We start from the raw sequence: 27042 nt of genomic DNA on the forward strand, positions 1-27042 counted from the left end.
GTCTGACTCCTTGCATTTACATCTTAGCACTTATTATTATTTATTCTTTTATTATATTGTACAAAGCTTGTTCTTTTTTAAGTAATGACAGCCTTGAATGTTACAGCAGAGACCCTGGGAAGAGACGGGGGACTTTGATAGTTCCCGTGGCCGGCCTGCACCGTGGCCCAATCCACCAAGCACATTTTATTTAACATCACACTGGGCCAGTCTTTTAAGTATTCCCAAGGATCAAAGATCCTTTGAGCCCCCGAGAGCCCGTGCCCCTCGGAGTGCTCCCCCAAGAGCACTGCGTCCTTTTCTAAACCTAACCCAGTGTGGATATGCAGAGGAAGGGTTGTGGAGGGACTAGGGTTGGGCGGTAATCTGGTAATTAGGTATCCCGCGGTATCTAAAAATAGCAACGGAATCAGTTTCATTACCATCTTTAAAAAAAATGCTGCGCATATACAGTCGTCCTCAAAATTATTCATACCCTTGCTAATTCTTGTGATTTTTTAATGTAGTGATGAAATGAATGCAATTTTTCAAGTTTGTGTACCAGTTATAAGTGACCAACAATTGAAAGAATGACAACAATACAAAATTCAAACAAATCTTTATTTCAGAGGTATTTTATTGATGGATTCCCAAAAAATGCCATGTTCAAATTTATTCATACCCTCGTCCTTTGCCTCTTTAATAGTCAATCGCATAGCCTTTGTTCTTTATGACTGCTTCTAGACGATTCTTGTACGTGTCCACAAGCTTCCTGCATGTCTCCTGTGGGATGTTGGCCCACTCTTCCTTGGCGAAAGCCTCAAGCTGGGTCAGATTGGCAGTGTGTTTAGGATCATTGTCTTGCTGGAACGTCCAGTTGTGGCCAAGCTGGAGTTTCTCAGCAGATTCCTTCACATTTTCATCAAGGATCCTGATGTAATCCTCCTTTTTCATGGTTCCTTGGACCTTGACGAGATTCCCTGTGCCACTGGAGGAGAAACATCCCCATAGCATTATATTCCCACCACCATACTTGACAGTGGGCACAGTGTTCTTCGGTCTGTAGGCTTCTCCTTTCTTTCTCCAGACATACTGAATATCCATATGGCCAAATAACTCCAACTTTGTCTCGTCAGACCACAGGATGGTTGACCAAAAGCTGGGATCTTGCTTCAGATGACATCTAGAAAAGGCCAGGCGAGCTTCCAGATGTTTCTTCCTGAGCAACGGCGTCTTCCGAGGTGTACGTCCATGGAGACTTCCTCTGTGCAAAACTCGCTCGATGGTGGACCATGACACCTGTGTCCCTGCCCGGTCAAGCATTTCAATTAGGGCCTTGGTTGTGGTCTGTGGGTTGTTGTTGACCTCTCGGCAGATTTTCCTGGCAAGTTTAGAGGACACCTTAAGCTTTCTGCCACACCCACTGAGGTTTTTAACAGTGTTGAACCTCTTGTGCTTGTTGATGATGCTCTGGACGGTTGACACAGGGACATCATACTGCTTGGAAATGGCCTTAGAAATGGCCTTATAACCCTTATATATAACATACAAGACGGTGACGTAGGTCCTCGCTGAGCTCCTTCTTCTTGACCATGATGACCAGAAATTGGGAATGACCTGAGCACTTTTCCCCTATTTATACTCTTCTGGAAGGATGGGGTTTTTTTGTTTTTAAATCAGTGTTTAACATTTGGTCAACAATGTTAAAGGGTTTTATTCCATTGTGACACCTTAAAGTAACTACTGGACAAAGATTACCACATTTGGTACATTTTTGTTGAAATATTGTCAGGGGTATGAATAATTTTGAACATGGCATTTTTTGGGAATCCATCAATAAAATACCCCTGAAATGAATATTTTCATAAATTTTATATTGTTGTCATTCGTTCAATTGTTGTTCACATATAACTGATACACAAACTTAAAAAAAAATGTAATATTTCATCACTAAATTAAAAAATCACAAGAATTAGCAAGGGTATGAATTATTTTGAGGACGACTGTAGGTCTATAGGGGTCTAACATAATTGTAGCATCGTCATAACAAAAATGAAGTCCACTCCATTCAGGTTGAATTTTTACTCGAGGAAAAGGTGACAAAAGTACATGCTAACAATGAACCCGAGCAGTCATACAGATGTTTTAACACAGGTATGTCCAGGCGCTCATTAAGGCGCATCTGGGCAGAGTACTGTTATCTCGTCCAAGCATATGGAGAAACTCCTCTGTTGAAAACACTTTTTCAGCCTTTTTTCTGCTTGCCATTGTTCTTAGCTCTCATAAAAGGACGAAATGCAAATAAAACAGTAAAATAACACTTCGGGCTGCTCAGCAGAGTCTTCTGTGAGCGCTCTGCTCATACATGAGACGGAGCGCTGAAACTAACTGCGTGGTTACGCCGGTCAATAGCTCAGCGACCCGACCAAATTCACCATAGAAACACCAATGACGATCCAGAAGGAAGTAACCCCAGAGATAGGTTATTGCATGAAGAGCGCTCCCTCCATTCTAGAAACTCCCTCCTCTTAAACAACCAGAACCTTCGTGATTTATCTCAAACTAACACAGAGTCATAGGAGGAAACATTAGCAGCGTGTTTTTGGGCTGGAATATAACTTTTGACCACAACATACTTTATGATTTAGCGAATTTTTTTTTCTGCTACTCTTTGGCTGCTAGCTCACTGAGTTTTCATTACACAGTGAGGAGGCACACATCTTTGTGATCATCAGACTCTGCTTTCATATGATACTGGGCTTTTGTAGTTTGCGTGAAGTGGTGAAATCAGCAGATGCGGTACCTCTGACTTGCTCTATTTTTGTGTTTTCATTACATGCACATATAATTTCATGGGGTATGAATTATGTTTTGTTTGGGTGGCAATGTTTGGTAGAGGCTTTTAACTGAGTTTCTCCCCGTCATTCTGGTATACTACAAGTTAGGACTGGTGCTTCTTAGCGTGAGCACTGACTGTCTGAACTGCGCGCATGTCACGCTGCCCTGCAAAGTGACTTTTAATTAGTCACGGTAATACGGTATACCCCGGGAAAATGTGGGGAAAGTTTGACAGTATCAAAATTTGGATACCGCCCAACTCTAGGAGGGACAGTATTCACTGTTCTATGGGATAACCTCCTGGATCTGCGCTTTACTTGCAGGACAGGCACTTCATCATCCTCTTCCTCATCCATCAACCATCATCTGTCATTTGTTTATTGACAGTGTTAAATTGTGTGAGATTGGATTCATTCAAATGTGAATGACTGCTCAAAGTGAGAATGTTAGTGTGAAATCTATTGTTGGTTTCTTTGTAGATAAAAGAGCTTGGTCTGTACCAGCTCTATATGGAAAGTGTCCTGAGACAACTTCTGTTGTGATTTGGCGCTATACAAATAAAATTGAATTGAAATATAACACTACACGTTGTTTTCAATAAAAAACATTTGCACAAAGCAAGCCTATCCATTTTCCATGTTGATAACAGTATTAAAATGATAATTCAAGGGACATTTAGAATAGATAAAAATGTGATTAATTTGCGATTAATCGTGAGTTAACTATGACATGAGATTAATCGTAATTAAATATTTTAATCAATTGACAGCACTAATTTATATTTAATACATTTAATAGTTATTAATGATAACTATACTAGAAAATACACTCAGACCTCCACCAAGGAGGCAGTCAGTACTCAATACAAAATCCAAAGATCAACTACAATTGCATGAGTCCTTCTCTGATCAAAAAACTTCTCTTTGGGATTCCAGAAAGCAAACAAAAATACTCAGATTGAGACTCATATACAATACAACAGTTGGCCAACAAAAATAAATTCAAGTGACATCTCTAATGAACAAGCTAAGTGATTCTCTGACAACTCCAGGGTTACCTCCGTTCACTGCTGTCAGCTCCACTGAATGGCCAGCTGAGCTGTTTGATGGTGGGTCCATGGAAGAGAAGGGATGGACCTGGCAAATAATCTGATTCTGTAGAGCGAGTTAACTATGAATAATGGACTTTTTGCTCATTGCCATGCTTGGCAAGCTAATCAACGATTGCTATCAGGACAGACTGGGCCTCTTCCACTGGTAAATAAAGTTAGATATGCACATTTTCTAATTTCATCAATATTCTGTAGGCTGGATGAGAATCTTTGGCAGGCTGAATGTGGCTCATGGGCCACGAGTTGTCAGTCACTGCTGTAGTGGATTAAACTCCAATGGTACATTTTGTTAACCAACTGTATGTTTGCACTATGACTGCTAATTTCCCATCCCTCACAAATATGTTGATTGATGAGGATTAATAGTACAATGTAAAAAAAAAAAACAGAAATGCAGTATACAATCAACAATCAAAATGCAGCAACATTACAATGTATTACAAATTAAGACCTGAAATATACAATCAACGATTGCAAGACAAGTCAAGATAATACAGCGTTTCTGCTAGGTTTACAGCTATATAGAAAATAAAATTAAATAAAATTAACTTCAGAGGAAAACGACAAATGCACCAAAACCTTCTACCAACCAGTCCAGATTAATGTACCCAACAATATTTGCAGCATGCACACAATAAGAGCAAGAAAGAGTCAAATTAAGTCAAACGAAATAGAATAACATTAAAATCCACTCAACATTTCACTTTATGTGATTACATCAATGGGAACATGTGTCACACACCTAAAAAAATGTTGAATACCACCAGTGCTTTTAATGGAAAGTTCACAACTAGAAAGCTGGGGGAAAACACCTGAACACACACACACACACACACACACACACACACACACACACACACACACACACACACACACACACACACACACACACACACACACACACACACACACACACACACACACACACACACACACACCTCACATTAGATCATTTTTGGCAGCCCCCCAGTTTTCACTTGTGTCTTGGTCCTCAAAGCCTCAACAGGTGCACAGCCACAGTCTGAACAGCAGGAGGTGCTGCTCACAATCACCAGCAACCAGCAACACACTGCTAGATTACACAACTTACACGAGGGAGATGAGTTCTTGTTGCTTTTTTCCCCAAAAGTGGCCATTCAAACACAGACTCTGATAAAACTTTGGACTATTGTGAATATCTAGCACCGTGGCATTACAAAATGTAACGCCAGGGTGGAGGGTTTAATGATAACAATGACAACTGTATTGAAAGGTGGTCACCAAGAAAAGGAAGAGAGAACAGATGGGGGGCAAGGAACAGACACAAGGGGTGCTTTTCATTACGTTGAATTGTGCCTCCTCGTCTCCTCTCTCCTTCGTCGACCCGGAAGTTGTTTCCCCTCCGCCATGATGAAGGATCTTCCAATTGCTTAAATGCACCTGAAGGAGACAAGGAGCGAGGAGAGAGGAGGCTTCTGAAGAAGATCAGAGTGAGGATACACCGGTGTAGCCTACGCGGAAGTCTTTTATTATTTAAGGGGCGTGTCGTATGTGGCACAGGTTTGAATCATGGCGGGAGCAGGTCTTCACAAATGTAATCTTGATTCTTGTTTCAACTGTGTCCTTTTAACAATTGTATCTGTCACCAAGAAATTAATGAAAATTCTTGGTATATTACGGTTTTTTAAAGCAAGGCTACAAGGCTGTTGGTTTAATCTACCACACACCCGTCCTCTGTTATGCCTCTAACGGCATATAATTGAAACCTCATCAATAGCAATCAGAAGTAGAACAGTCTGACTGCAGATCTGACCATAATATCACGTTTTACAGCTTTTACAGCTGTGCAAACGTCATCAGTAATTGACATCGCTTCGGACTGACGCTGTGGAGCGAGGATTTTTCATTTCGGAGTTTCGTTTCCTCCGTCCTCACGTCCCTTCCTCGCATCCCTCTTTCATGTCCTCGCTGGGCGGAGCTAAGACGCGAGGAGAGGAAGCGAGTGGAGGAGACGAGGAGACCAATTTATGGAATGAAAAGCACCCAAGGACTGAAGCACTGAAGAAAAGTCTGAAGGAGTCCAAAGCATCCAGCATGTGCATGGCAGCAGCTAATCCACATCATGTGCTTTGAGTCTGACATGCAGCACTGATACACTGAACCTAGAGGCTCACACTGAGCTGGGTGTGACTGTACTCCCATAAAATGAAAAACCGCTTCCTTTGCCAGGGTTAGAGGAAACTGTATAATCAGCCCCAGCTGTAGCGTGTCCCATCCCACCTTCTTCAGTACACATTACCCACACTTACTGAACATTGTAGTTGGTTTAAAATTATATTTCAGTCCTTTTCTTGTTTTAGTCAAGATTGAGTCAGTGGTGGAATGTTAACTAAGTACTAGTAGTATTTACTCAAGTCCTGTAGTTAAGTACAATTTTGAGTTACTAGTATTTGAGTATTTCCATTTTCTGATACTTCACTTTCTCCTCCACAACATATTGACTGCAAATATTATACTTCTTATTACAGTTCGCATTAAAAGTGATAAGAGTGATGAACACATCAATGCATCGATAATTATAATGTAGTAATAGATATGATTCCGATGAATAGATATGATGACTTTGAAGTTTAGAGACATTTTCCTTTTAAAGACAGCCTCCAGGATACCCAGAATCTCTCTCCAAAATGGAGTCACAAAGGGACAGCTCCAAAAAATCTGAAAGTGATTTGCTGAAGTATTCCCACAGGACCTCCAACATGCAGTCTGATTTGAATAGTTGGACTTATGTGCTGGGGAGTGAAAGAATCGAGTCACGTTTTTCCAGCTGAATTCCCTCCAGGAGGGGGGGCTTGTCACTGACCACTGCTGTTTGCAAGTCCTGTCCCATTCCTCTAGTGAAACTGTGAAACCTCCCTCTGCTTCCAATCTTTCCTTAATATCCAAAGTATGATCACCCCCAAGATTTTGGAGAGCGGAGTACAGTTTGGATATTATCTTTTGGAGGGTGACATTCTTGTAGGCTCCTTGAAAAATGTTAAGAATTTCATCCCTCCCTGAAGCAGTATCCCTTGGGAATTTCTTACTCATAAAATCCCTGATTTGTAAATATCTAAAGTGATCTTGATTTTGTAGACCAAATTTTTCTTTTAGAAACTCAAAACCTTGTCCTGATCTAAGAGTGTACAGTATGCTTTAAGTCCATTTTCTGTCCAATTTCTGAACCTTGTGTCATAATTATTCGGCATAAAATCTGGATCATTTGGAAACCATTTAAGCAGTTTGGTTCTTCTCTTCAGTTGATATTTTTTAATTATTTCACCCCATGTTGTCAAAGAGCCAATTATCAATGGTTTGTTGGGGTCCGAGAGGTGATTAATTAATGAAGGATCTACAACTAAATTACTAACTGGTAGTCCCTTTCCCATTGCCATTTCTATTTCTTTCCATTTTGATCTATAATTTGGGGTACACCATCCCACTAATGGTCAGATTTGAGCTGCTCTGTAATGATTTCTCAACAGGGGAGAGCTAATCCACCTTTCTCTTTTGGTAATTGTAAAGTTTTATATTTTATTCTTGGTTTCTTCCCTGCCCATATAAATCTGGAAAGAATTCTGTAGGCTGGAGGAGAATCTAGAACTCTCTAAAGTACAATTCTGGTTTCTCTATTGGTATAGAGTGAAACAGATATGAAAGTCTTGGTAAAATGTTCATTTTAACCGTATCTATATGAGAACTGATATTTAGATAAGGGATCAAGTTCCATCTATGGATGTCTGCTGGAATTTCTTTTTTGAGGGGGCCATAGTTTATCTCTTCTAGTTTTGATGTCTAATGGAAGGAAAATTCCAAAATATTTTATAGAGCTTTTGACCCAGTCTAGATGGCACCTGGAGCGGAGACACTGAGGGGGATCAAAGTGAAAACTAAGGACCTGAGGTTTTTTCTTGTTTAATCTATATCCTGAGTATGACCCATACTCATCTAAAATAGACATCAACGCTGGCAGAGATTCTGTTGGGTCTGAAAGGCTAACAAGCACATCATCCGTGAACAGGGCCTGCTTTTGTTCACCTGCTGCCATGTTTATACCTGTGATCTTGTTGTTCTGTCTAATCCATTGTGCCAATGGCTCAATAAAAATTGCAAATAGGATCGGACTTAGGGGACAGCCCTGTCTTGTTGATCTCTCCAGTAAAAATTAGTCTGTGATTTTTAGCTTAGCTGATGGTTTATCATAAAGAGCTTTTAATGTATTAATAATTACATGATTGAAACCAAATTTCTCCATAGTATCGAATAAGAATTTACATCTGACTGAGTCGAAAGCCTTTTCGGCATCTAAACTAACCAACATGGCCAGTATTTTATTTTGATTTATATGACTGATAATTGGGCTGCACGGTGGAGCAGCACATAGTGCGCGTGCCTCACAGCAAGAAGGTTGCAGGTTCGATTCCCGGGTCGGGCCTTTCTGTGTGAAGTTTGCATGTTCTTCCCGTGCATGCGTGGGTTCTCTCCGGGCACTCCAGCTTCCTCCCACAGACCAATAACATGCTCATTAGGTTGATTGGTGACTCTAAATTGTCCCTAGGTTTGAGCGTGAATGGTTGTGTGTATGTGCCCTACGATCGGCTGGCGACCGGTCCAGGGTGTACCCCGCCTCCCGCCCGTTGACAGCCGAGATAGGCTCCGGCCCACCCGCGACCCTGAAAGGGATAAGCGGCATAGAAAATGGATGGATGGATGTCTGATAATTTGTAGAGATCTTCTAATATTATCGTGTGTCTGACATGCTACAACAAAACCTCTTTGATCCATATTGATTATATGGGGTAAAATTTTCTCAAGTCGTTTTGTAATTATTGAAGTAAATAATTTATGGTCCAAATTAAGCACACAAAATGGTCTGTAATTTGCGCAGTCTAATTTGTCCTTACTTACCTTAGGTATAACAGATATAACTGTTTCTTTCCATGACGTGGGGGTTTCCCCTTTAGTCAGGACCCAGTTGAATGTTTTTAATAAAATAGGTGTCAAAACCTCCTTCAGTTTCTTATACCATGCTGAACTGAATCCATTCGCACCTAGGGATTTATTAGCTTTTAGTCTTGAGCTTTAGCTCAGTAAATTTCTTCTTTTGAAATTTGTGAAGCTAGTATTTTATTTTTTCGCCTTCTGTGAGTTTTGGTAGATTTAAGGATTTGAATAGTGTCTCCATTTTCTGGTCGGTATTGACTTGAGGTTTCCTGAATTTCCTGAATTTGGTGGTAAATTATGTCGGTTTTTGGGTCCCTTATCTTGTATATTGCATTGTCTGCCTGTTGTTTTCCTAGCTTGTATGCTAATAGTTTTGAATATTTACTGCACACTTCGTAGTATTTTTGTTTTGTGTATAGCAACTTCTTTTGAATCTCTTGAGAGTATAACTCTTCAATCTGATTTCTTTTCTTTTTTATTTCTATTTTAACTTTTGGGTCTGTTGAGTCTTTATGTTCAGATTCTAGGTTTTTGAGTTCAGTCTGGAGGGTCTTAATATCTACCTCTCTTTGTTTCTTAAGAAAAGACGTTACTGCAATCACCCTCCCTCTCATTACTGCCTTGCAGGCATCCCAGAGTATGGGTGGAGAAACCTCTCCATTATCGCTAAACTCCAAGTATTCTTGAATTTCTCTTGCAAACTGTTCTGTCCTGTTGTTGTTGAGTACACTAGGGTTTAGTTTCCAGTGTATAAGCTTCCTTCTACAGGTCATTTTTAAGGAGTGGGCAGTGATCTGAAAGGTCCATTCCTCCAATATGGCAGTCTTGTACTTTGCTACTGTCTGTTCCAAATATTAAAAAATAATCAATTCTCTGCACTGGCTCCCTGTAAAGTTTAGAATAGAATTTAAAATTCTCCTCCTTACTTACAAAGCCATAAATGGCCAGGCACCTTCTTATCTTAAAGAGCTCATAGTACCTTATCACCCCACTCGAACACTGTGTTCCCAGAATGCAGGTCTACTTATGGTTCCTAAAGTCTCAAAAAGCAGAACAGGAGTCAGAGCATTTAGCTATCAAGCTCCTCTCCTGTGGAACCATCTTCCAGTCTTTGTCCGGGAGGCAGACACTGTCTCTACATTTAAGAGTAGGCTTAAAACTTTCCTTTTTGATAAAGCTTATATTTAGGGCTGGCTCAGGCTTTGTCCTGGACCAGGGTTAGGGTTAGTGGTTAGCTCGGCTAATGTAACTGTAGCAACGCTACTGCTTTGCGGTAGGAGTTTACATCACCTGCAAGAGCTCCGTTACGGCACTGGTAACGTTTTCAACAATGCGTGCGAGAGCCAGCGGGAGCATGGGCGTAAACAACGTAGCAGAGATGGAGAGCACAATGGACGCTGAACCAACAGAACCCAAAGAGGAATTGGTGCCGAGAACAGGGAATAAAAACTCCATTGTTTGGCACTGGTCTGGATTTAAAAAGGCAGACACCAAGAAACGGTAATCTGCAAAACATGCCACCAACAAGTTGAACACGTCTAGTCTTTTCTATCACTTAAAGACACGGCATGAAGAACAGTACAGAGACAGCGTTAAAATGCGACAAACTATGAAGTGATGAACCTGATTGCAGTACCAGATATTTTTGAATGGTATTTGTCCATTTGATATTTGTGTTTTATTTATTTTATTTTTAATTGTTTTTTAATTGTCTAGTAACAGAACAGAAAGTAGTAACAAAAAGAGGGACTCTGATACTAAAAAGACTTTTTATTGTCTTTTAATTGTCTTGTCCCTTTATATATAAAATATGTGTTATATAAATAAAAGGAGAAAAGATCAGAGGAATAACTTTAAGTAAAAATACTATATAGGGATATATATTGGTATCGGGATATAAAATTACCTATATCGGAATATAAATTTTTGTCCATATCGCATAGCACTATTTCTGATAGTAGTAAATCAATTTTCTCCGTTTTTTTTTTTTGTTTGTTTTTATTTTTTGGAGCGAGGTATTCTTATTCCAGTTGAGTCAAGGTTTGGGTTAAGTGTAGTATTAAAGTCACCAGCACATATTAAAGTCCCCTGTGCATCAGTTATGATCCTCGCTATTACTTGGGTATAAAAATTTGGTTCTGAACCAGGAGGGATATACACATTGTATATGGTAAACAAATTTCCATCAACCTTCCCACAGATCATTATAAATCTACCTTCCTTGTCTTTAATAGTAGACATATGTTCATATGTCACCTTTCCTGAAATTAGTATTACTACTCCCCTATTGTGTTTAGATCTATTTGAGGAGAAGACATATTTAAACCCCTGTCTTTCAAGTTTTTCATGCTCAGCTTCCATCAGGTGGGTTTCTTGCAAAAATGCAATATGTATGTTTTCTCTTTTTAGTTTAAGAAGGATTTTGTTCTGTTTGACTGGGCTACGAAGTCCATTCACAATTAGAGACACTACTTTCATTATCTGGTCCCTGTATATAACAAGCTACATCTAGAGTTGTATGATGCTGTGACCTCAACAAAAGTAGATTTCCCTTGTAGACAAAAAAGATTTCCTCCCCTGTTTTGAACGTAGAACAAGAGCAAGCATTTCCACTTGTCATAACAAAAATAACAACTATAACAAAAGCAAGAACTTCCTGTAACCGAGGAACCATTGTCCCTCTAAGGTCCCTGTTGGTGGGTGGAGGGAAAAACCCCTCTTGGATGGTTGGGGCCCTCCTAGGGCTGGGCCGATAGAACGATAGCAATGTGTCTCGCGATAGACACATCAATATCAATATAAAATACGTTCGATAAAGCATTCAATAATTTTTTTTTCTTCGTTGGAAGAAACCTGAAGTTGCGAAGTGAGGTTGGTTGCATGAACAAAGGCACTCGCTCTCAGGTAACTGAGCAACGTAGGGAGTAATCGTTAATAAGTGAGAGAGACACGCTAACACGCCAATCATGTAACATTATCAAGTTCGGTTGCGCCATCTCGTCACGTGTTTGATGCTCCGTGAGGAGTGAGATGGGAAATAGAAAGTGAGCACTGCAGCGAGCGAAGAAATTGTCGATAAAAAAGGGAAAGTCAGCTCGCCAGTATGGAGTTTTTTGGATTTTATAAGTCGGACCGTAGTCAGACCAATGTGGTCTGTAACTTATGCAAGACTTTCGTCCCCACTAAGACCGGTAATACCACAAACTTATTTAACCACCTTAGCCGTGCTCACTCTTTGGAGCGCAGCCGTATTCGCCAACGTCCAACAACATCTGCAACCGCAGCACCACCGCACAAGCAGCAGACCACCATGCAGAGGTATCTGCTTCAGTGCCTGATGACAAATCATCTAAAAGGCACGAAGACATAACGGAGGCAGCAGCATATCATATAGCTAAAGACATGCTTCACTGAGCACTGTGGAGAAGCCAGGTTACAAACATCTCTTACACGTGCTTTTTTTTTTTCTTAAACACACTTGCAATAAAAATATAATTGAATAGTTCATGTATGTTTAGAGTAAGAAGAGTGACTAAAGTTGTTCATATGTCAAGGCTGGTTTTATAGTTCAGTCAGTCTTACTGTGCTATCAAGTTTGTTTGTTTGTTTGTATGTATGTTACAGATGTCAAGTTTCTGCTATGTTTCCAAAACACTGCACATATTTGAAAACATTTTATTCACCAGAGGGTGAATCAGCTTCTGAACTTTCTGCACTAAACCTGCAGAAAAAAAAGTTCTCAGGTTTCTCTCGGTTTACATTCTTACACTTTTTTTTACATTTATTATGAGTGTTTTCCATGGTTGTGTTGACATTTCCTTTCTGCCTTGATAGCTGAGGGGATTATAATCAGAGGAAGGTTAAATTTAAAATAAAAATATTTAAATTGAATGTATTTTCCCCTGATCCTTATTTTAAATAGGTCATAAAAAATATCAATAATTATCGATATCGACCAATATAAAACACTTATATCGCAATAGAGTTTTCAGCCATATCGCCCAGCCCTAGGCCCTCCTTAGTGGTGTAGTGGCTGACCTACTGGTTCACTCCATGTCCACTAATGAGTCCAACATTACTATTCCTTTCAGTCGGTGATTTACAGTAATTTCAACATATTAAGTTTTAAAGTAATAAAGTAAAGAGAGAGAGTAAAAAGGAATAGTTCACCTCCCTTATTATCCAGTACTTTTAACATTGGGATGATCTTCTAAACTCTTGGAGCTTTTCCTTCACTTGCCTCCCCATTTGTTTTCCTTCGTCGGCCGCTTGTTGCCATGGGAACGCCTTCTCTATCTTCTCCTCTAAATTGGAGGCCGGATCCTCTCGGACAGCGGCACCTCCATCCCCTGTGCCCGTAGTTCCTGTGCAGCTGGATGTGCGTCCTCGTAGGTTTGTGGGCTGGTGCTCCAGTGGATCCCAATCCTCGTGTATGGGGTTTGGAAGTGAATGCCTTTTTCTTTCAGCGCTTTTTTAATTCCCCCATAAGCTCTGCGTTTTCCCATCACCTCGTATGCATAATCATGGTCAAAGAAAATCGGTTTGTTGTTAAGATGAACTCTCTTTTTCCAAGCCATCTTCAATACCGTTTCTTTGGTATCATGCTGCTGGAAGTTTATCACAATTGACCGAGGTGTAGCGTCAGGTCCTGGCTTCTGGGTCAAAGCTCTATGAGCCTGCTGAAACTGCAGGGACATACCGTCGGGGAGAGCCAGCTCCATGGTCAGCAGGTTTTCCATAACCTTTATCATTGAGTCGCCCTCCAATACACCATAAACCCGGATGCCGTTTCTTCTGCACCTACTTTCCAAATCAGTGACTTTTTCTTGCAGCCTGCATTGCTCTTTCAGCAGACTCAGCAGAGCCTCTTTCGTTGCATCGTAGCTTGTTTACATATCCGAAATGCGCTCCTCTGCCTCGCTGATCACCTGGTCGTGACCTTGAAGTCTGGTCCCGACTTCAGTTAGCTTCTGGTTTAGCTCGTGTCTCAGTGTTGCTAACTCGTCCTTGAAGTCTTTTTTTAAATCTTCCTTGAGGTCAGAAAAAGCTGAGTGAACATCATTTTTGAAGTCGCGAATGTTATTCGAAATAGCGCACAGTTCCCGAAGCGGCTCGTCTTTAGATTCGCCACCATCACTGCTAGCTAGCAGGTCGCTATTTTCTTCGTCAGTCGCCTCCATTTGGTTTTTGTTAGGCTTGAAATGTTCAGTTGCCCTCCCTCTCCGGTTCGTATCGTCCCTTTTTTGTTTCCCCCCACTCATATCTTGCCCTTCAGAGTATTCATGTTAAAGTTTTCGAGTTGGGGGGTATTTTTAATAACGACTGGAACGGAGCAAATTACTCTGCGTCTGTCTCGAGCATGGCTTAACCGGAAGTCCGAGACCCATCTTTTGAGGCGGCCTTGGTCTGGTTGTTTTATGTGCACCAGCATTTGAGTGATTGCTTTCACATCAGCCCAAACTACCCAAACCAAAAAGGAAAACACATGAGAGTTCATTGAACATACCTTATTGTATATGTAGCTGTTCCTCGTGAGGACGTCATACTAAACATGGGTAAGGAACGGGGACGGCAGTGTGTTTGCTGTCAGATATCATCAAGTAACACTGGCCTTTCACGGATATTTGGCGTGAAATACATATGCAGTGAATGTCAGTACCGCTTACTGTAGTGCAGAATTGTCAAAGGTGGCAAACTGCAGGCGTTTCAGAATGGAAACATTACAGTTTGCTTTCAATTATAGGCTTCTTCAACCGGTAATTACCAGGAAATATACAACCCCTGTATCATTCAGGTTTATAGTTTCTCAAGTATGCAAATGACTCAACATCCAAATTACTGCTACCATAGATATTAGTGAATTTGAATTAGTTGACCACTCAGACAGATCTTTATCAACACAGTTCATGAGCTCAGGAAGTACAACAGCAGCAGAATAACACATTTGGCATAAACTAATATTATGATCTCTATGATAGCATACTGGTGAATGGTCCAAAATGGCCTCTATTCAAAAGGTCCAATGGTTGTGGACAGTCCATGTAAAGGTGTATTAACTGATGTATTAATTTTTTTTATAGCTGTGAGTAATTTAAGTTGAAGAATTACCCTAAAGCTGACTTGTTGAAAAGCTGTTTCTTACCATGTGATTCTGACTGCTGCGGGTGGTGACAGACGTCTTCCCTCGGCTCCTCAGTGGTCTCTCCACCACTGGAGCTGGTTCAGGTTCTGCCACAGGCTCTGGCTCCGGTGGTGCTGTCACTTCTGACAAAATACAGAACAGCCTGATTAGCTTATGAAAATGAGTTGGTTTCTTACCCTTCAGACAGCCATGATGTTATTATCATCGTCAATGATTTGTACTGAAAAGAACGGACACGTTCATTTCAGTACAAATAAGTCACCTACATCTTTGTTACCAAAGACAGGCTGCAATGCAGGTAGGGTCTCACACACTGCCTTGGCAATGCATTTCTTTTCACTAAAGTAGTTTCAAGGCCTCCATGTTTGTTCATAGTCAGTGCTTTAGTTTGAGCTTTTGACAACACAGCTCATAATGCAAGAACTTTTTGGAAGCTAACTTGAAGTAAGACTTTTCATGTGTAATATGACTCACTGTACAACTGCATTCTGCTCTTAGTCGCAACACTGTTAGGTCAAAAAAATAAAGGCAAAGCATTATTAATTATAGTGAACGAACTATGCAAGTTTCAAGTCTCTGCAAGTTGGCTTTCATAGCGAACTCCAACGAGTGACTGCTGAAGAGTTAGGGCATGAAACTGAAAATTTGCACTTCACTTTGGAAAGTACGTGCCAATTTAAATGCAAATGTTTAATGGCTGGCAACACCTTGCAATCTGCCTACCATGTTGCCTAAATAACATTCTTATACAATACGCCATTGGGGCAATACATAATATCACCTTTGTCCCTTGCAAAAACTTTTTACAGCACTTCAAAGGAAAGTAAAAAAAGTGAATACATACTGCACTTACATTGTAAATTAACTTTACACTTTGGCACATAAACCTTAAATCTACTGTTGTCATGCATACAATCAATATGAATGCTGTTCTTACCATCCTCCTTGTCACTGTACATGTCTGATTCAGAGTTGCCGTTGTGGTTGACTTCTGTGATAATCTCTGTGATAATCAGCTGTGGCAGCGGCGGCTGTGCAGGACCATCATCCAGCAGCTTCTGCAGTTTTTTCTCATACAATTTACGGGTGGATGCTGGGAGGATGATCAGAGAGGAGAAATTTAATGAAACCTGCATACGATGATGTAACATGTCAGTGTCTAAATGGCAATGAGGGGGAAACTCCTCAATAACTAGAAATGAATCATCACTAGCCTGACTGAAGACGAGCCAAGCTTCTTCTAGATGGAGTACTAACTTGTTGGTGGTTTTGGTGGTGTTTTTGTACTAAACTTAATTAGGGCTGGTTAGTGATTCACTATTATCATTTCTCCAAAATTCTTATAGAGATGCTGTGGTTTACAGTTGTCAGTACTCACGTGTACAATCTCTACCTCTACAAAAATCTACCAAATCTCATTAAAGAGTTTTGTACATGCCTGATTGACAATTGATTTCTGTCGCTTGCCGTATTCACTGCTACCCAGAACTTTTCCAGACATTACAGTATGTGTGAACCCAAATGTCCAAATCAGTTTAACCACAAAGTTGTAATCCTTAATATTTTAGTCTTGGTTGATTTGCCAACACATGTGGTTACTGGCAGTAACAGCAAGTGCACTTTAATACTACAGGTCTGAGAATTCACGGAGCAGCAAAACGAACAGTCAGTTTAATAAAGAGGTCAGGCAATAATTGTGTGAGCATTTTGAGTGGTTGTCAAACTAGAAAAGTGCTATATAAATAGAGTCCATTTCTCATACATTCCAATCAAACTGCTTTTTTTAAAGGAAGATAGTTATCTATTAACACTCACAAAGCATCTGAACTAATGCCAACCTAATAAAATTATGGTTCAGAGAGTCATTTCTAAATCTTATGAGATGGGTACTAAACACATCGCCAATGGCCTCTGTCACTACCAGTGGGTTGATTTCATGAATGGGATCAGACCTCTCTGCAGCAATCGGCAGAATGGCAACCTTAAAGGGATTCAGACTATCATCCATTACATGGCACAACATTATTCTGTAAGAAGATGTTATGTCGCTTTCAGGTCCTTGAGGTAAAAAGATAAAATCTTTCTTAGAACATTCTAGCTACTCAGTAAATTGGTCAAAATACAAGAAACCCCAAACTGGCCTAGTCAATCAGCATCAATATCACATAACATACAGTTGGGTATCCATTTATTGTTTTGACCGTGGCTTCCCATACAACATCCAACACACATTTGAAACCACTGTTCCTGCTATAGTTGAACCTTCAATGATATGTGAGATTTTCAGCCACTAGATGTCACACCAGAGGAAAACAAATGAGCTCATCTGCCACACCTTCCCACTCCCTTCTCTACTCAGCAAGGTATTGTGAAACACAAAAACAACAACCCCAGAATACACACTGAGATTAACAAAGTTACCCTTTTGTGAAGAATGTCAAGTGACGAGGTAAGTACACCAGGCAAGCAAGAACATGTATATTTTGACTATTATTTTGATGGTTGGAATAACATTAGTAACGTATTCAGCCTGGTAAGGAGCTACAGTATTTCTTTGATCGGTCGAGTGTTCTAAATTATTAGCTTGCTCGCTATTCTGGTTTGGGACACCCTTAGCACCACTTGGTCAAGTTGTTTATTCAGTTCTTTGAGGGAAGTCACTCTCTTTGCCTCTTTATAAAAGCAGGGGGGCCAACAGTGCTCACTTTGGGGAGCTCTTACAGATACATTTGACTTTTACTCCTTTTCATCTCTTTGTAGTTCTTATGCATGTGCAGTTGCTCTGGCTGCTTTGACATACAGTATTCTGGTGTTCACGTTTGCTGTCTGCTATAGTGTCAAATATTCGCATATTGTTGTAAAATGTTAGACCTATAAGATAAGTTTTCCTGCCCATTTAATTTAATACAAAAAACCATGACTATCGCAGATTTTGTATGATGTCTCAATTACAGTTGGGCGGTATCCAAATTTTGATACCGTCAAACTTTCCCCACATTTTCCCGGGGTATACGGTATTACCGTGACTAATTTAAAATCACTTGCAGTGCAGCGTGACATGCGCGCAGTTCAGACGGTCAATGCTCCTAACTTGTAGCATACCAGAATGACGGGGAGAAACTCAGTTAAAAGCCTCCACCAAGCATTGCCACCCAAACAAAACATAATTCATACCCCACAAAATTACATGCGCATTTAACAACAAACACGAAAACAGCGCACATCAAAGGCACTGCATCTGCTGATTTCACCACTTCACGCAAACCACCAAAGCCCGGTATCATATGAAAGCAGAGAGTCTGATGATCACGAAGATGTCTGCCTCCTCACTGTGCGACGAAAACTCGGCGAGCTGGCAGCCAAAGAGTAGCAGAAAAAAAAAATTCGCTAAATCATACAGTATGTCTTACCTTTGCTGTTTTGTGGTCAAAAGTTATATTCCAGCCCGAAAAAAAGCTGCTAATGTCTCCTCCTATGACTCTGCCTTAGTTTGAGATCAATCACAAAGGTCCTGCTTGTATTCATAAAGAGGAGGGGGTTTCCAGATTGGAGGGAGCGCTCTTCATGCAATAACCTATCTCTGGGCTTACTTCCTTCTGGATCGTCATTGGTGTTTCTATAGTGAATGTGGGCGGGTCGCTGAGCTATTGATCGGCGTAACCACGCAGTTAGTTTCAGCGCTCTGTCTCATGAAAGAGCAGAGCGCTCACAGAGGACTCTGCTGAGCAGACCGAAGTGTTATTTTACAGTTTTATTTGCATTTTGTCCTTTTATGAGAGCTAAGAACAATAGCAAGCAGAAAAAAGGCTGAAAAAGTGTTTTCAACAGAGGAGTTTCTCCGTGTGCTTGGACGAGATAACGGTACTCTACCCATATGAGCGCCTGGACATACCTGTGTTAAAACCTGTAAAACTGCTCAGGTTCATTTTTTAGCATGTACTTTTGCACAGTCACCTTTTTCTCGAGTGAAAATTCAACCAGATAAATTGAATGGAGTGGACTTCATTTTTGTTATGACGATGCTACAATTATGTTAGACCCCTATAGACCTATATGCGCAGCATTTTTTTAATGACGGTAATGAAACTGATACCGTCGCTATTTTTAGATACCGCGGGATACCTTATTACCAGATTAACACCCAACCCTAGTCTCAATACAGACTGACCTTGTCTCAGCATCCTGTGCTGTGACTGACTTTCAGCACCACTGGCCAACAGCTGCAAATTGTCACCCTCAAGTCAAACAGAGCATTTTGTAAAGGATCGGTTACTTTTTCTTCCCATCTCATGAATGTCATAGTTAACTCGCAATTAATCGCAAATTAATCACATATTTTTATCTATTCTAAATGTCCCTTGAATGATCATTTTAATACTATTATCAACATGGAAAAGTGGATAGGCTTGCTTTGTGCAAATGTTTTTTAATTCAAAACAACAACGTGTAGTGTTATATTTCACACTAACATTCTCACTTTGAGCAGTCATTCACATTTGAATGAATTCAAGCTCACACAATTTAACACTGCCAATAAACACATGACAAAAAATAAATACTTGGTTACAAAAAAGCCCCTTCAACAACCCTTTCTAAGGGATCAACACAGGGTGATCCAAAATAAAGTCACAAAGTGCACATCACTGTAAACTAGGACTCAGGCTATCGTGCAGTTAAACGATGGCTTAAACTTTCGTTTAAGTTTCCTTTGAACATATTAGCATCCATGTGCCTCTGTCGAAAGCCATCCATTGTCACCTGGTTTTGGCGGAGAATTTGCATTCGCCGTGTGTTTGGCCATCAAGTGGTATTTCAGACTGGATGTGCTACGGTGATAACTCAGTTCACACCGACAATACACACAGATAACGTTGGTCTTGTCAGTCGACCCATCTGGCAACTTTTTGAAACTAAACTTTCCATTCAGAATCTTGTTCACATCCAATTCAGCGTTTCGCACGTGACATCCACACAAACCAGTAGCCTACTCCTTTGCAGCTAGTGAGCAGGCAAGACCAAACACATGCGTGGGGCATGCCTATTGTTTTGTTTCCGCATTACAACCGGATCCTGTAGTTTTTCTTACGTTACTAGAAGTGGCCACAGCTTATAAAAAACTACAAGTAAACTAGGTCAAAAAGAGCGTTAATCTCGCAATTAAAGAAAATGACGCCGTTAAAATTGATTTGCATTAATGCGTTAATAACGCGATATTTTTGACAGCACTAGTTATTTCTTTTACGTCACTTACCTGGGCCAGTCATAAACCCTTGACTAACTGTTAGCAGTAACATGTCTGAAGTGCGTTGGAAGCTATCAGCTATTTCTTGTAGACACGTGCTGGATATTGTTGTCAGAGACTTTAGAGATAAAATTTTACTTTATTTACTTTAGACATAATGGAACTGCAGCCAAGGCCTGTGTTAATCCTGGTGCTTGAATGTAATTAAGTAAATTTATTCAAGTTACACTATTACTTTGCAGATTAAGATCATTATTGCTAATATAAAATAAAATCAACTGTTACATTCTGATTTATTATTAGAGATTAAGATGCCCAGTAGTCTAATATAATGAACATGGGCACCGTCTTAACCGGCTGCAACATTATAGTGATAGACACATTAATGAATCAAAAAATTATAATCCAGGAATATAATTTATATCATTCTGAAATGGGGCATTCTGTACTCAATTTTAGTACTTAAAGTATATTATGATGCTAATACTTTTGTACGTACATCAGAGAGATTCTGAATGCAGAACTTTTATTTGTAATTGAGTATTTTTATACTGTGGTATTGTAACTTCTACTTCAGTGAAAGATTTAACTACTTCCTCCAACAGTGGCTAATCCAGTAGTGGGGAACTGTTTTTATATCAAAGGTAGGGCTGGGCAATATATCGATATAAAAAAGATATTGATATATTTTTAAATGTGATATGGAATTAGACCATATCGCATATCGATATAATTCAAATTTGCGCTGTGATCCTTGCTCCATAACCTGTTGTGCTGACCCAGAGCTCTCTGCACTGTCTGCTCCCCCAGGCCCCAGCCCCTCCTCTTACATGCACAGAGGGGGGAGGGGCAGGAACAGTCACTCCGACCGGCAGTCTTCAATAAACACGGAGGAAGTACCAACGTCTGCGGAGTGTGCGGAGGAGGAATTGGTTAGTCAAAGAAAAAGTAGTAGGCTCAGTAATTTGGAGATGGTTTGAATTCAAACTATACAATGAGCAACAACAACACATTATATGTAGGGATTGTCAAAAACAAGTTACAGCCAGGGATGGAAGCACTATAAATCTTTTTCACCACCTAAAACAGTGGCACGAGCTGCAGTACAAAGAGTGTGTGAAACTGCGTGCTGCAGAAGCCCCAGCCACAAGCTGTCCACAACCCAAAAAAGCTCCAGCCCCGAAACAAAGCTCACGGCAAGCTTCATTTTCCTGCAGTGTGCCTTATGTGCCTTAAGCGACAAGTGGTGTACTATAACTAAAGCAGTGTCCTACCACATTGCTAAAGATATGGTCCCTGTTGCAACTGTGGAGCAAGTCGGATTCAAAAAGCTACTGAAAACTATGGACCCGAGATATGAGCTTCCCAGTCGCAACTACTTTGCACGAGAAGCACTGCCACAAATGACACTGAAGTCAGGCAGAGCCTTGCTGACCGGTTTGCTAACGTGACCCATTTTGCATTGACCAGCGATATGTGGTCAAGCAGGACGTGTGAGCCTTATATGAGCATGACAGTTCACTTAATTCAAGACTGAGAGATGAAAACAGCGTGTCTCCAAACAAGTTATTTCCCCCAGGATCACACCAGTGAGCATATAGCTCAGGCTCTGCAAGACGCAATTGCAAGCTAGAAACTCCAAGAAAAGCATCTGGCTGCTATAACAACCAACAACGGGAGCAACATCATCAAAGCGGTTGAGCTGAACAAGTGGCTGAGGATGCAGTGCTTCGGTCCCAGACTAACCTTGGCTATTGGTGAGTGCAATGTTGTAAGGAGTCTTCAGATATTTTACTTTTAACAAAAACATTAGTTTTTCCTTATTTTCCTTTGTGTGTCTGTCTGCAACTTTGTGTTTTATGCTGCTGTCTTGGCCAGGTCTCTGTTGAAAAATTGATAGAGGTTAAATAAATTAATACAACACAAAACTTAAAGTGCTAAAAGTAAAATCACTTACAATCCAGAATGGCAAATTTCAGAACCATATTTATTAGATTATTGGATTGCACTGATGTGTTTACCACTTTGATGTTACAGCTGGTAAAGGTGAGGTAATTATGACTTTAAAAAGCTGGTTAGCCTGTTGATATCATCAAGGTAACATACATTTAGCTATTATGATAGACAATAGTTTTTTCTCTGGATTGAAAGAGCAAACTGCAAAGAAATAATGTTGACATGTAGGCCTAAACATTGTGGAGTTTAGTGGAGTAGAAATATGAAGTAGCATTAAAAAATAGCAAAAATGTGTGTTCAAGTGAAACCAGAGTCAAATTTCTCACATAAGCCCATTTGATTAATAGTTTTTTATGATACTGACAGGACATGGCAGTGCGTCACCCGGGCCATTTCTCCATGCAAGAGAATTGTAAGCTGTTACAGCTGGAAGAAAAGGAGACATCTTGCTGAAGTCCAGATTCAGCTGGGTCTGCCAAGTCACCAACTCATAACTGAGTCTGCCACACGCTGGGGATCAAGGCAGCAGATGATACAGAGAGTCCTGGAGCAGGAAGGAGCACTGGCCAAAGTCCTGTCTAGTGACCAAAAGACCAAGCACCTTGTCCCTACCTGGCAGGACTTAGAAGTCCTAGAAGCAGTCAAAAATGTCCTGAAACCTCTCCAGGACTTTCCTGATGCTTTGTCAGGTGAGGAGTACATCACTCTATCATATGTGAAACCTGTGCTGCATCTTTTTAACGAAAGTCGAATCAAATCAAATCAAATCAAATCAATCAAGACCAGCATTGTTGAGTACCTCAACAGAAAGTATTCTGACCCAGCCACTACTGACCTGTTGGAGATGGCTTCATTTGTGGATCCACGGTTCAGGGCCCCTACATCCCAAGTGAATAAGTCGATGCATTGAAGCACGGAGCTGTCTTGGAGGTGGAGACGCTACTGGATGATCAGAACAGCTGTCAGCTGCCTTACCTACGTGTGCCCACTTTGCCTGAGCCTCCACATGGAGAAGCAGCAGTAGCACCAAAAGCTAAGAAGACACTGGCAAGCAGCGAACAGCCACCACCACTGCACCAACCAAGAGGGGGGCTATTGAAAATGAACTGTCAAGTTACTTGCAGTCAGCAAGTGTGGAGAGTGACAGTGATCCGCTCAAGTGGTGGAAAGATCATAAGGTTGTCTTTCCAGCTCTAAGCCACCTGGCTAAAAAGTATCTCTTGGTACCAGCTACCAGTTCACCCTCTGAAAGGGTTTTCAGCTGCAGTGGCAATGTTGTGACCTGCCACAGAGCATCTCTGAAGCCGGATGCCATTGACAGGCTGGTGTTTCTCGCACAAAATCTTTAAATGAAGGAGGACACGCTTGTCTAGGGCTGGGCGATAAAACAATAGCAATATGTCTCGCGATAGACACGTAATCAAGATCAATTCAATAATTTCTTCATCGGAAGAATCCTGAAGTTGCGAAGCGAGGTTGGTTGCATGAACAAAGGCACTCGCTCTCAGGTAACTAAGCAACATAGGGAGTAATCGCTGATCAGTGAGAGAGACACGCTAACACGCCAATCATGTAACCGTATCAAGTTCGGTTGCACCATCACGTTGTCTCCTGTTTGATGCTCCGCGAGGAGTGGGATGAGAAATAGAAAGTGAGCGCTGTATCGAGCGAAGAAATTGCCAATAAAACAGGGAAAGTCAGCTCGCCAGTATGGCAGTTTTTTGGATTTTATAAGTCGGAGAGTAATCAGACCAATGTGGTCTGTAACTTATGCAAGACTGTCGTCCCCACCAAGACCGGTAATATGACAAACTTGTTTAACCAGCTTAGCCGCGCTCACCCTTTGGAGCGCAGCCATATTCACCAACGGCCAACAACATCTGCAACCGCAGCACCACCGCACAAGCAGCAGACCACCATGCAGAAGTACTCTGCTTCAGTGCCTTATGACAAATCATCTAAAAGGCACAAAGCATTATAAATCAGAGGAAGGTTAAATTTAAAATAAAAATGTTTAAATTGAATGTATTAATATCAATAATCATCGATATCGACCGATATAAAACACTTATATCGTGATCGAGTTTTCAGCCATATCACCCAGCCCTACGCTTGTCTGTCTTCTAATGTCTACCTCAAGACAGCACTACTGTTTATCAAAGTAAAAAAAAAGATGGGGAAAATGTTTATTGAGTTGTTAGTCTGTTTCTTGTGCGACTGGTTGAGAGACTGTTCAGATAAGAAATTTCTTAAACTGAGCACTTTATTTTGTTCTTTCTTTATATATAAATGCTGCCCTTACTAGGGTTTGTCATATTTTGTTCTTTTGTAATGTTCGTTATTTGCATCTGTGGATTTGTTAAAAAGAAGAAATAAGGCATTTGTCAAACTAAAAAAAACATTGATAAGATAAGATAAGATGTTTACATTTTATTGTTATTTGAACAGCTGAGCATTTTATTTATGAACCAGGTGAAGAAACCTGTTGATTACTTATTCATTTGATTTTGCAACTGTTCATTGAAATAGCCAGTTTCAGTAAAACTACTTGTGACATCTCATCTTTGGCTTTGACTTTGACTGAACATTTGCTCTCACTTTGCAGAAAAAATATTGGGATATATATCGTATATCGATATTCAGCCTAAATATATCGGGATATGACTTTTGATCCATATCGCCCAGCCCTAATCAAAGGCCATTTCCATTTCCACACCCTTCAAGCACCATACTAAATTACTGAAACACATATCACACTAACCACTGCAATGGCTGGAACTGCTTGTTAGAAGCTGGCTGGAGCTAGAGGCTCAGCTCTGAGAGCTTCTCGGCTAATGTCCACTATGAAAGCCAAATAACACAGTCATCTGTACGTGTCCGCCAACCAGTCATGTTTATGCATGTCTGTCCGGACTGAACAGATATAATATATGTAGTTAAGACTGTGTGTATTTTCTGGTGACATGGAAGTTATCACTACATTGATGTATGATAAAATTTCAGTATTTACACGCTGAACTGCAAAGTATGGAAGAGAGACTATTGTGTTTTCTTCATTTTTCTTCAATCTTCAGTATGACTATTTACCATTATCAATGCTTTGGTAGTACTACGCAACTCATTAGTTTTGTATTCCTACTATTTGATGTTATTTTCTTTCATGCTTTATGAATTTGCCTTGCAGGCCAGATCTCATATGGCCCGGAGGTCAGAGTTTCCCCAACCATGCTATAGATAGTTCACATTAAAATCACCCTCCATCCTATGAATGGTGGGCTATTAATGTGAAAAATCTGCAGGAAGTGTTGAACTACATTGACTGTATCTTAAGATTGGCAGAAAAACAGCAGAGTAGAAGCATTTGGGCTGTGTGTAACAAATACAGAGAACGGAATTAGCGAGAAGCTTTTGATTTGTTTGTGATGACTGTGATCTGATATTAGAAAAGCAGCTTGTGAATTTAACATAGCAAGACACATATCATAAACTTACTGACCAACACATTGCAGAGCAATCACTTCCAGAATGGTTATTAGGCAACATGTCAAATGCACTTGCGAATTCTGTCACCTGTGTGCAGTGTGTGACAGTAACACACAATCTCTGAGTGTATGAAGTGCAGTCATACATCTGTGTATGGAGGGCAGAGGGCAGATGTCAACTCAGTCTTTAACTTCATATGACCCTGTTGCTGTTTCTGTAATGTGAGCACTCACCCACAATCGGCCCCACGTCCACTCCGTGCTTGAGCAGCTCATCCTTTAGGCCCTGGTCGGTCAGGAGAGTCACATCCAGCTCATCAGGCCAAACCTTGTCTGTTTTCCTGGTGGCTTTCTGTGAGAGGAGGGAAGGGCAGGCTAGATGGTGATACAATGATACACTCTACTCTTAAAAAAATTAGAATAGTCAGACAACAGTTTCTGTTGTTTCTGGGTGTGGGCTGTACACTGCCTGCTAAGATAATAGAGTGTTAACATGTGACATTCTCTTGGTTAAAGCACAAAGATTCACAAATAAATAAAGAAATAATGTTTTCTCTTATGCTAAGAAGTCCAAAGATTTCTGTCTATTTACAGCACATTGTCATCTCTCGGGTGATGAAATGATGGGATGATTCTATTTTCAAGTGCTGTGATAATGGCTGCTCAGTTCACACCCTAAAGCCTGAATGGACTCTGTCTCACCCCATCCACATGTTCAAACTCCAAACTCTTCCTGTGAACTGCCTTTTGCTGGCTAAGTTCATGGTCTCTCAGAAGAAAGCTGTGTTTGTCAAGATTTCAGGGTTACAGAAACCTGTTTACCAGGTTGCTAATTATACACAACAGTGCTTTGAATTGACATAACTGAATGCCTGTTTTAAGGCCATTTTTGAAAACAAATCCAGCAACCTACTTCATTTCATGCATAATCGATAAACATACATGTGGGAAAGTCCTTGGGTTGAAGCTTATCTTCCAAATCATGTGTGCCTGTGTGCATGAAGAGGTTTAAACCTCAGGAGTTTCCTTCAATTTCCTGATGAATAGTGAAAAAGGGCCACTTCATGAGGAGATGCTGCAGGCATTTCTTCATAGTAAAGAATGTGCTGGGCTGAAGCTGGCCCTCATACACCAGTCCACAGGAAATTACTTTGTGTTTGAAGCCAGCTGCCTCTGAAATGAAGCCCTCCTCTTCAACTCACAGCCAAAGGGAGCTCTGCCGCTGAATAAATGAAGTGTGTGTGCAGAAAATATTTTGCTCAAATATGATGCATACCAATTACACACGCTACCATGTCATCCTATTTTCAAAATACTGAACTGTGCTTCT

At 40.6% G+C, this 27042-nt stretch overlaps 1 protein-coding gene across 1 annotated transcript in view; it reads right to left on the minus strand.

Moving 5' to 3' along the window:
- tmpoa (thymopoietin a) overlaps nt 1–27042 on the minus strand; it is a 42191-nt gene that overhangs the window by 9103 nt on the left and 6046 nt on the right. Inside the window, exons 2-4 of the mRNA XM_070992581.1 lie at nt 25947–26064; nt 15970–16125; nt 15033–15154 (exon numbers count right to left, since the gene is read on the minus strand). Coding sequence (XP_070848682.1) covers nt 15033–15154; nt 15970–16125; nt 25947–26064 — 396 coding nt within the window. The remainder of the gene's footprint in view (nt 1–15032; nt 15155–15969; nt 16126–25946; nt 26065–27042) is intronic.

Source organism: Chaetodon trifascialis, chromosome 22, assembly GCF_039877785.1.
Source record: "Chaetodon trifascialis isolate fChaTrf1 chromosome 22, fChaTrf1.hap1, whole genome shotgun sequence".
Lineage (NCBI taxonomy): Eukaryota > Metazoa > Chordata > Actinopteri > Chaetodontiformes > Chaetodontidae > Chaetodon > Chaetodon trifascialis.